At 37.4% G+C, this 12500-nt stretch overlaps 1 protein-coding gene across 1 annotated transcript in view; it reads left to right on the forward strand.

The window, feature by feature from the left end:
* The window catches only part of LOC135225776 (DNA-binding protein D-ETS-3-like), a 344616-nt gene that overhangs the window by 290071 nt on the left and 42045 nt on the right, over positions 1 to 12500 (forward strand). Inside the window, 1 exon segment of the mRNA XM_064265241.1 lies at positions 11401 to 11472. Within this exon segment, the coding sequence (XP_064121311.1) occupies positions 11401 to 11472 (72 nt within the window).

Here is a 12500-nt window from a genome sequence, read left to right on the forward strand (position 1 = left end):
TGTTTTGAATCCTTCTGTCAGTTGTATAGAAACGACTAGGAGACTTTGCAGGTAGGGAAGGATTGTAGTTAGGCTAGTAGTACTCCTTCCATTGGCGTCAAAGGTGACAGAGAGCCCAGTTAAATCGCGAAACTGCTGCTGTATCCAGGCGAGAGGGAAATAAAAGGAGAAATAAAGAGAGTATTTTACTGTTATTGGCGAGCACTAGCTTTCTGATAATGTTCCCATTGATTTTGCTTAATGCATTTCGACTCCACTTCGTACGACCCTTCCCATCAAACCGCCAGGCAACCCCCCCCCCCCCCCCCCTACCCCCCAACCAGGATTTTATTTTGTTTTCACAATTTTATTTATCATTTTTTCTTATTTATTATAATTTTTTTTTTGGGGTGGCGCGGGGGAGGGGGGGATCCAGCGTTAATGTCAACTTATATTGAAGGGAATACATGACAAAATTTCAAGTTATTGGCCTTCCTAACCAAAGCTAAGTCATGAGTTGAACTTGGTTTAGATGCCGAAATCTAGAACCTTTTCATTTACAATTTTTTTCGACTCAAAATGCAATGAACTGTTAAAATTATATAATTTTCGAGAGTGACGTCGCATAGCACCGATTACCTTTACTGTAAAAGCAAAGTGGAAACAGTAATAATCGTCTTGCGAGGAGTATCTTTTATTTGTTTTTCAAATACAGTAAAATGTGTCATGAACATTCTCAGCAAACTTTTCACATAGCGGGGAAACTCAGCAGTCTACTGAGACCCTTAAACATTGCAACACAGATTTTATTCCGTCTTTGTTTGTGCAAACTGTCTTTGTAAGACTCTTTTAATGACGAGACAACTTCGATTTAATGTTTAGTGAACATCCTATACCAAAATTAAGACCTGAATTGTACGTACATACATATATCAGCTTTAATATAGGAGTAGCGGTCCACTCTCGGTTTTCACGAATGAAATATTATACGCTTTCCCTCTCCCGGTTTTAACTCTTCATTTATTTTTTTTTTTTTATTCAAATCTTTTGCCTTTGTCTGGGCCCATATATTTCCCGTGCTAAGAACAATGGCGATGTAGATATTCTTCAATGCTTAGCTCTACACATTCGCACCAATTGAAATCTGTCCGAAGGATGAAACCGTGTGCAGAATTTTAAACAACTCATCTTTCTATTGCACTTAGAATATCAGTTTGATTTGATGACTCGTTGTTTTATGGATTCAATATTTTCTGCAGCATTTTGTTGAGTTTGTTTCCCACTACGAAGTTTTTGGGAATTTCAGTATGGGCAATTTTATGCAGCGTCGCATTCGTCAGACTTTGGGAAGAAGTTCGTTGCAATATAGTAGATAAACTCTCCGATTTATCACATTCAGAGGAAGAAGTCCAAACTCCTCGCCCGAAAAACCCATTAACAAGTTTGTGATCTTAGGAATTCAATAGTTAATATTCACTTAGTATATCTTTTTATGCACGAAATACTTCGGGATTTTTTCTTGTTCTTATTCTTCTTTCTCTTCTTCTTCTTCTTAATCTTCTTCTTATTATTATTATGTGCACACATTGTTGCTGTATACACCAAAATGTCATTAACTTACCAAACAAATTTTCGGAGACATATAATATAATATATATATATATATATATATATATATATATATATATATATATATATATATATATATATATATACATATACGTTGTAAATCGGTAGCGTACCTACACAGCCTTGGAATCACTTTAATCCAATTCAGTGTCGAGAGTCGGAAAAAGAGTTCGAACCGGCGCCTTGGGAGAGCGTGAGGGGCCAGATTGGCGGGTGATTTCGGGAGTGGCCGACATCAAAGCGAACTTGTGGATATACCACACAATCTGTTATCCAATTTCAAAGCCAATGCCCTTTGCGCCGCACAAATGTTTGCGCCTCTGGGATGTTTGAGAGGGGAGAGGGGAGGTGAATTTTTATTGGGAATCGGGAATCGGGGGAGAGGGGAATGAGGTGTAAAGAGAGGCGAACGGAACGAGGAAAAGGAGGTAAGGAAGGACGATGAAGATCATGAGGAGACATTTCCACGAAAATTAAAATGGTGACCACGGGTTATGAGACTAGAAATGGAGCGGCTTCCTGTTGAAGAAGTGTAGAGACGGCAAAGCGTTTACTTACTCCGCTGCCAGAGGTATTTGCCTTAGGCCCTGATATTGTTCCTCTCGTTTCCTCAGATTTCATTTGTTTTGAGAGAGAAAGAAAGAGAAAGAGAGAGAGAGTTGACAAAACCGATTTTCAGAAGGTACGGGTTGCGCGTTCCGAGAAAAATGACGAATGGCGTCGCCGTAAATGAGAAAGAGGAGTTAACAGGATGAAAACAGGGGAAAGATAAAATTAATGTCAGGAGCGAAGGGACTTTTAGGGGGAGAGATTGGATGATAACAAGATTGAAGGAAGTTGTGTGGAAGAGAGAAATGACTGAACACCAGAAAATGGAAAAATGTTGTCAATGCAAAAAGTTTGCTTCAGTGAAATTTTGACGCATGAGAGGGGGCGACCACGACGCCATACGGGAAATTGAGATATTAAGCTGAAAAAGAGCCTCGGGGAAAAATTTTTCTAAATAAAATAGAAATTTAAAGTCGACGTTGGAAAGGGGAAAGCAACTCGAGCCATCACAAGTAGTTACTCTGCACAATAACAAAACAAAATTGGAGAGAAAGAGAGTGAGAGAGCGAGAGAGAGAGTGGGAGAGAGAATCGCAATAATTCTGTGGGAGGAAACGGGGGTGGGGGTTGTAAAGGCCGAGTAGTAGAAGGAACAAAGTAGTTAGAGGTCCAGCGGCGCATACATAACTGGTTGAAATATGGCGTCGACACTCTTGACTGGGTCCTGGAGGTGGCGCTCGCGAAGATGCTCCAGCCATCGGACACCAGGCTACATTGGGTGTAAGAGAGAGAGAGAGAGAGATAAGAAACAGAATCTTTATAAAAAAGTTTACTTTAACTTCTTGAAAATCGCTTGATATTCTTTTGAATGTTTATAAGATAATCTTTGATTATTAATGGGAGACTGATATATCTTAAAGCTGATCAACGACACAGTTACGTTCTGCCGTTCAGGAAGTTCCACGTCTTGCAACGCCAATTATCTAATATAGTAACATATCTGATTTTAACCTGAAGAATGACGCTTTAAATGTTTTAAGACTAAAGCCTTTAGTCTTTGAGCCTTATTAAATCCGATTTAGATTGGATGTGCTTTGTTTGTTCTTCATTTCAGGAGTCTAAGACGCGGGAAAATGTTCGTTTACAGACTTATTACCATTTTAAAGCCTATGGGCTGTTCAAGCTCTGAGAATTGACGGTCGGTTTATCAGACCGTCAGGTTTTATGTGTTTTGAAATCTGACTGCTGAAATACGCTTTATTACACGGATTTTGGTGCAAATATATATATATATAGATATATATATTATATATATATTATATATATATATAAATATATATATATTTATATATATATATATATATATATATATATATATATATATATATATATATACATACATAATATATATATATATATATATATATATATATATATATATATATATATCTATATATATATATATATATATATATATATATATATATATCATATACATATATATATATATATATATGAATATATGTACGTATGCATGTATTGTATATGTATATACAATACATGCATACGTATTTATTTATTTATTTATTTATATATTTATTTATGGATATATACATGTATAATATATGTATGCACATATATGTATATAGATATATTTTCTTTTTTTCTGTTTAGATAGACAGGTAGGTAGATAGACATACGTGTGCAAGTCTGCCGCTGTGGATTTGAGTTTCATTAATAACCCCGTCGCTTGTTTATCCGTTAGATTGTAAAATGGCTACAAACTTTGTGAAATTCGAAATGAACCTGTTAGCTGATCATCATATTAACGAGATTACCCGGCGGAATATTCTCGAAAAGTGACAGAAAAAAAAGCTAATTTTAGCATCCTTAATTTATCTGTATGTGTTATGCATGAAGCACGTGCGCTGATAGCAGCCTGCCGGCGCGTTTTGTAAACAGGCCGTTGAGCTGAGCGGAGCTTCAACTGAATTCATAGGGCGTTCTTTTCTCCGCATTTTCGACGCCGTTCTTCAACATAGTGCCCCCATACCTGGACAAAAGTAGTTACATGAATTTATAGCCGCTCATTCTCAAAAAAATGAGATTTTTTTTTGTGTGTGTTTGCGCATCTCCTATTTGCTTGCGATGAGAGACGTTGACGCCTGAATTGCATCTCAGATTGTCTCTCAAATAGGAGGCACTCAAGTTCTGGCAAAAATCCGAAGTGCCAGACTACTGCAGCTGAGCGCAGTAATGCTTCGTAATTAATATGCAAGTTGGCCCTGCTTGCTTGAAGCGAATTATTCCAGTGATTTTATGGAGTGGCTGAGCGTTGTGTGGTATATTCTCGCTGGATCCGACGTTTATGCCACAGACGTAATTTAGCTGGGTTATTAACGCTGTGTTTCAACACTGTTTCTCGCAAAATCTGATCTCGCCATGAAAATGGTCTAGTTAGCCTAAATTTGAAGGTAAAATGAATAATTACAGGATGTGAACCTACCGCCCCTTTCCCGCCCCCACGAAAAAAAAAAATCCCTTCCCCCCACCTCTCTCTCTCTCTCTCTCTCTCTCTCTCTCTCTCTCTCTCTCTCTCTCTCTCTCTCTCCTTCAAACTGCCCAACAACTGGGGTTGGAGAGGAGACGAACGCGGTTTTTCGAGTCACTTCGTCATCAGAGAAGTGACAGTTTACGGAATAACGATAATAATTACGCTACTTGAAGTTTTATAGTAAAGTGGAAAAAAACCCTCTCATTTTAGGGATTTCGTTAATATGAATAAGTGTTTCAGTAGCTGAGGTGTTAATGGACCCTTCCTTTCCCTTCGTTTGGCAACCTATTTGTTGAGCCGTTAGTTCTCAATTTCTGAATTTCATATCATTAATTAAACTGTTTCTTCTTCAAGTTGCCGTGCTATGAGAGACGGGGGAGAAATAATGTCAATACCCCATTAACCCGAGAGTCACTAGAGAGAATGTAAAGAGATTTTATCTCATAAAGCAAGGTTATGTGAAACAGAGAAAGGCACAAACTTGTTCAAAGCTTAAAACAAAAGAAAGACATCACAAAAGGTCGCAACCAGCGTGATGGCTGCGTCTAGTCATTTTAGTGTGGTTAGATATTCGTACAATATGCCGAGGTCGTGACTGCGTATATCTATCGCAACATTGAAGTAAAGAGTTGAAGATGATAAAAGACTCATCGTCATCGTTATCGTCATCATCATCATCATCATCATCACCATCATCGACATTGGCATGGCCATAGTTGTGTAGGCGTCCTCTGCCAAATGAAGTTAATGGCTGGGCGATTTAAAGGGGAACACCTCTTACGTAGACTAACCATTAGGATTTGTCAGAGGAAAGAGGCAAAGGCAGGAGGGAGCTGGCAATCAGAGGTAGGCTGGAGGTAGCAGGCAGGAGAGGAGAACAAGCCAGAGTTGCGGCGAATTTCTCTATAATATATGTCGAACTTCATTTCGCTTTCACGTTCTGTGTCTTGATATATACATAAGAATATATATGAATATCATATATACATATATATATATATGTGTGTGTATGTATGTTTGTGTGAGTTATTTCGTCTTATTTATAACGTTGATTATTGAAGGAAATTTCACATTAAAGTAGAAAGTCAGCCACATTAAAATCGCCAGCCTGTTCTTCGCTAATGGTCAAGAAATCGTTCTTGCCAGAGGTCTGAATATCACAAAAGGTTAAGACTTAGATTAAACGCTGTGCATAATATCCAGGTAGAAGGAGGTCAGTCGAAATGACATGATATCTATAAAACGAGGTGAATGGAGACGAGGAAAGAAAGAGATGAAGCAGGCGATGAAAGTGCCCTTGAGGAGAGAGATCGACGAACATATTTAGCCTCGTAACAAATGAAAGCGGTTAATGGGTTTCATTCGTTGCGCTTTCGTCAACGATGGCCAAAGACAAGATTTCTGACATAAAATAGTCGAGTACGTATAGTACTGACACAGAATTATCCTCAAGATATGCCCACAAGCCTCCGAAAGAGCCGCCAAAGAATAAGTCCTGAGGCGTCCTCAGCGAAATTTGATTTGTACTCACAAACTGCATCATAATTTCATTGCAACTTAACCATTCATCGTGACGACGTTGGAATTACTTTGTTACGTCATTGTAGAAGAAGCGCCCGCTGCGGAAAAGTGTCGGTGCAACTTTTTTTTCTTTCAGGACTTATCTTTAAAGAATTGGGGTGCAAAAAAATTAAACGCAAATATCAGATATCAGATATGATTACAAGACAACTGAACAGACCAGCATTGTAAATATATATATATATATATATATATAGTATATACATATATATATATATATATATAATATATATATAGATATATATATATATATATATATATATATATATATATATAGGCTGTAGGGAGAGAGAGAGAAAGAGAGAATGAGAGAGCATGAAAGAGAGACAGCGATTAAAACCTGCCAACAACTTGTACCCAGAGTGACTATGGAATTATCTGCCATTTTCTCCCCCTTGTTGGAAAGGAAATAAAGGGATAACTCCAATAAAAAATGATGCGTGAGAGAACCCTGGTAAAGCTGAAGCAAAGAGGGGAGACGAGAGTAAACAGGAAGTAGAGCGCGAAGGGAGAGGGGAAAGCCTTAGAGGGAGACGAGAGAAAAGTGGAAAAGAAGCAAAGTGATAAATGGGGCGCTGATGAACGCTGAAAGAGGGGACCAGAAGGAAAGCAACAAGAGACTGCCAGACAGAAAGACGCATCAAAAGATAGACAGACATACACACACATACACACACACACAAGCACCAACTGAAACGTAGTAACTGATCAAGAGCCATTAGTCGGACAGAGGCGTCACATTCCTAGAGAGCTGGGTCGATGTCCAGGGCTTCCCAAACGAGCAAATAGGTATACAAACAGACAGCAGAATAGCGCGAGCAATGGTTAATGGCGTCATCCCTGATCCTCTCTTTATCGAGATGTTCTTCATCTCATTCCTTTCAAAAAGGCAAAGGTCATTGAAGAAAAAAACAAAAGGAAAACGAAACTAACATAAAAAAAAAAAATAACTGGCAACAAGACAATGGCCATTAGAGAGACTATTGTTTTGGCTCTTTCAAAACTACAGCACATGAATGCTTAGCCTATTTCTAAAACAGGACTGAAGGATTTGAAACCCCAATTCACTTCTCTTGTTACTTCTTAATTGCAATAGTAAATGTAAAGATGAAAGATAACGCTGGGCTCTGAAACTGATTCTGATAAACTAAGACCTCACTTAGATTATTCGACAGAGAGAGGTAACTCTAAATATGGTTGATGTAATGCGTATGATGGCGTTGCATTTTCTGCCGAATCTAAAGGTTATTTTAACCTGTCAAAATAAGCTTCAGGTGTTCTGTTACTGAATTCACGCTGTGAAGTTCTGCTTCCAGAAGCCTGAAGGGGGTGTATTCTATGAAAATCAGGGATCGTTGCATCTTTGCCTTATCTGCGAGGTGACTAATTCCATGGAGACGAAGTAGCGCTGCAACAAATAGCCCACAGCTCGTTTTCTTCTTCTCATTCTTCTTCTTCTTCTTCTTCTTCTTCTTCTTTCCTCGTTTCTTCACAGATCCCTTTTAATCACCGGTTGACATCTTGTTTTCCCTCAGATAGCCGTAGAAGTGTGCCATTAGAATGGGGCTGCCATTTAGGACATAAGATGAGGAGGCTTATGGTTGTTGGGGGTGGGGGGAGGGGGAGGGCGAGAGATGCCTGTGCCAAGTGCGAACTCGGATCAAAAAGGGCATTCATGCATAAATACAGAGATGGAGAGGGGAAAACGGCCGAAAAAAAAGGGGAGGGGGAGAAGGGGAAGTAAAAATGGGGTGGGGAGTCTCAGAATAAGAGGGTAGAGACAGCTACTGCTGACGAACAGACAATCGTATAGAGAAAGAAGGTTATGCGCCAATGCAGTGCCATTGTTCAGCTCTTACTCTAATGAACTCGAGATGATTCTGTATCTGGCTTCTGTGGTTTTCGGGTCGTTTATTTTCGGTTTAACTGTAACGGTTGAGTCAGCAAATAATACACAATCAGATTAAATCAAACAATAGACAGTTTGTTTTAGATATCAAGAAGATCGTCATCCTTTTCTTAAAGTGACTATATTTCGTTCACGATTAATTAAGTAATACAAACAAGACATCTCAAATATTTTCCTTTTGGTTACTTGTAATGTCCGAATACTTTCCCAGTCTATTTGACATTTCATTCAACTTTATTCGCTAATAATCCGTTTGATTAGTTGCACCGCGACTTAGCGCCTTCAGCAAGATTGCTCTCCAAATCCGATTCATTGTATCTGAATGACGTTATCGAAAAAAGTAATAATAAAGTAAAAGATAAACATATATATATATATATATATATATATATATATATATATATATATATATATATATATATCGAGCTACAATGTCCTTTAATATCTAATTCGCTCTACCTCGGAATTAATATATTTTCATAAATGCTTAACCGAAGGGGAATTTTTTCTCGATAATAGACTTGCCTGGACCGGGGCACGAACCCACGGAGCCTTTCAAATCCAGGAACGTCAGTGAAGCTTTTACCTACTACACCACCACAGCCTCTTGCGTGGTGTAGTAGGTAAAGCTTCACTGACGTTCCTGGATTTGAAAGGCTCCGTGGGTTCGCGCCCCGGTCCAGGCAAGTCTATTATCGAGAAAAAATTCCCCTTCGGTTAAGCATATATGAAGATATATTAATCCGAGGTAGAGCGAATTAGATATTAAAGGACATTGTAGCTCGATATATGTATATGAATCACGGAAATGTGATATGACCTATATTTGTATAGATATATATATATATATATATATATATATATATATATATATATATGTGTCGTGTGCGTGTGTGTGTGTGTATGTATGCTTGTGCTTGTGTATGTGTGTTTGGGTATATATAAGTATGTGTGAATGTATGTATGCATGTATTTACATATATATGGACAAGTCTTCAGTGATGCAGTTGCTATAATAGACACATGAACAGCGCATTTGATGTCAAGGCCAGTCCCTTAAGACGCTCCTGATAGGCTCTTGATAAGCCAATCACAGGGCTGGAAACTCTGTCTCTCTCAAGAGTTCACATGGGTAGAATCTATGTTCCACCTCTCCTGAGGGATAAGTCTTTCAAAAGTATCCCTCGCGAGAGGTGGAACATAGATCCTACCCATGTGAACTCTCTCGACAGACTGAGAGCTTCCAACCCTGTGACTGGCTTCTCAACAGCCAATCAGAAGCGTCGTAAGGGACTGGCCTAGACATCAAATACACGGTTGATGTGAATTTACTATAGTCATTTTATATACTTCAAAACTGTGAAAACAGATTCATTCAAATGGACACTCCCTTGTTAATAAATGAATATATAAATATTATGTATATATTATATATATATATATATATATATACATATATAATATATATATATATATATATTATATATATAGATATATATATATATGTACGAAGTGGGAGAAGGGCAGGCATGTCGAAATTAGGAGGCTTTATTATGATTGCCGACGTTTCTGGACAATAGTGAGTTCCTCGTTGGACGAGTGGATTTCGCGCTCGGCTACCAATCCGGTGGTCCGAAGTTCGATTCTCGGCTCGGCCAACGTGGAACCAGAGGAATTTATTTCTGGTGATAGAAATTCATTTCTCGATTATACTGTTGGTTCGGATCCCACAATAAGCTGTAGGTCCCCCGTTGAGTGTTTGCGTGGAGCCCCAAAGTGCCCTTCGTTGCCACTCAACTTTCTTTCTTCTTGAAATATAGATGTGCCTTTCATTCTGTTTTAATCATTTTATGACATCGTAATTTTTTAATTTTCAATTTTCATTTTTTTGTCTGAATCATTTTAATGTTTGTAAATGTGTTTGTCCTTTCATCCTTGAAAATGGGCGTCCAGAAAGGTCGGCAATGATAATAAAGCCATTTGATTCCGACATGCCTCTCCTCCGATTTCGATTGTTTGATGGAGTTTTTAGCAACTGCCTGCCTCTTTGTGAATAATATAAATAAATAATATAAATATAATATATATAATAATATAATTATAAATATTATATAAATATAATATATATAATATATAATATATATCTTAATATAATAATTATATATATATATATATATAATATATATATATATATAATATATATATATATATATATATATATATATATATTTATAAAGTATTATTATTATATATATACATATATAATATATTATTATTATATATTTATATATATATACATTATATATGTATATTATAATATATCTATATATATATATATATAATATATATATGTGTGTGTGGTGTGTGGTGGTGTGTGTATGTATACATATGTATGTATACGCGTATGTGAACACACACTCCTACACGGACACACGCACACACACCCAAACAGGAGCACAGGCATACGCCATCTGTCAAGTGAAACAAACAAAAGGATGAGGAGACAAAGGGAGAGAAAAAAGCGAATGTAATAATAAGCAGGGCTGAACAAAAGGACCTCGACAGGTGTCCTGTTAATACTATTGTGTCGACGTTGTTATTGTTGTTGTCGCTGCTGTTGTTGGTGTTGTAGTTTTTGTTCCAGGGAATGTGATGTGCCGTTGATTCCTCCATATTCGGACTCCTTCTTGATGCAGGAGACGTTGCTGACCATGGCAACTCGAAAGCGATTAGATCCGAGAATCGCCATGAGAATACCATTCTTAATCTATTCAGTTGTTTGTCTTCTTTATGTTTCTTTTCCTTAATTCCGACCAATGCCAGATTTTTCCTGATCTATATAATAAGGAAAACAATTTCCACACAGCCAACACAGATTATCTGAAAACGGAAATGACGTAAAAGAAAACAAAAATCGACGCACCACTCTATATCGAATTACCGAATCATTCCAACGGGGAAACCGGAGCTTTATGTCAGGAGTTTTATAGAACCTTCTCATTTTGATTGCTAGTCTTGTTCAAGGAAGAGATATTGACTTTAACAGGAAAATGCAGTTTTACATTTGAAATCATGCTCAAGGTCATACAAAATATACTTTCAGTTTACATTCAAAGTGAACAACACTGCTTTCTGAACGTCTCAGTTGACCCAGTTTCCATAGTTCGTTTAATCCATATTATCTTCTTTATTCCTTGCAGGATACCCACACAACGGACTGGGCATGACAAAGTCAACTTTAGATGCACACAGCCCACATCTGCGACAGCCAGGTAAGTTGAAATGAGGAAAAGAGACAAGCGATAAAATGTTGCATTTGTTGTGTGATTTTCCCGGCCCGACCAGTAATGTTCCAGCCACAGTTCTAGACGCTAATGGTTAATAAATGTGACTTAGAAAGCTTATGGGATATTTTTGTTCTTGGTTTCACCTTCCGAAGTGTTAATACACAGCATTCGGGAGAAGTTGTCAAAGTTTATGCAAGAATGGTCGTTCTAAAAGTCGCTCAGCCATAATAATCTAACATCCAGACAAGCCTGTTTGGGGTGAAACCAGTAACGTAGCTCGAAAGACATTTTCCACTTTCTCTCACTCCTGGGACGACTATTGCCACGTACTCATGACAGCGTTGACTTTTTTTTTCATACCATTGAGATTATTATAACAGTTGCATATTTTATACGTTTATTTGAACGTATATTTGAATATTACAATGGGGTTACACTTTTGCAGGGTTTAAAGTTGTGATGAAGTAAAGACTTGTACAAAAATACGAGACAAATAGATTCGTAACTGCACACATTACATACACACACAAATATATATATATATATATATAGATATATATATATATATATATATATATATATATATATATATATATATATATATATATATATATATATATATATGTATATATATATATCAGAAGCAGAAAACACATGGAATAACCACCCTCATGCAACCTACTTCACTGATCCAGTCGCTCAAAGTATGATTTTCGAGACATGAAATCTTTTGCGAGTGTTTTCAAGTTCTGTTATGCCCGCGCCCTACTTGAACTCTATGCAGGATACGTAAGCTTCAAGCAGAATCATTTTTATCTAAGGATGACCGAGAGTGAAGGGTTTCAGTCACGTCTTGAGCGTCACCTCCAACAAGTCACAGATACAGGTTTCTAGAGATGGGAGTAGTCCTCTCTTTCCTCCTTCCTTTCGTGTGAGGGTAAAGGGAGCACAATAATGGAAGGATCAGTTCTTTCCCTTATAGTTGACGCACACTTTCTGATTGTTAGTTCTAT

The sequence above is a fragment of the Macrobrachium nipponense genome, chromosome 13, assembly GCF_015104395.2.
Source record: "Macrobrachium nipponense isolate FS-2020 chromosome 13, ASM1510439v2, whole genome shotgun sequence".
Taxonomy (NCBI): domain Eukaryota; kingdom Metazoa; phylum Arthropoda; class Malacostraca; order Decapoda; family Palaemonidae; genus Macrobrachium; species Macrobrachium nipponense.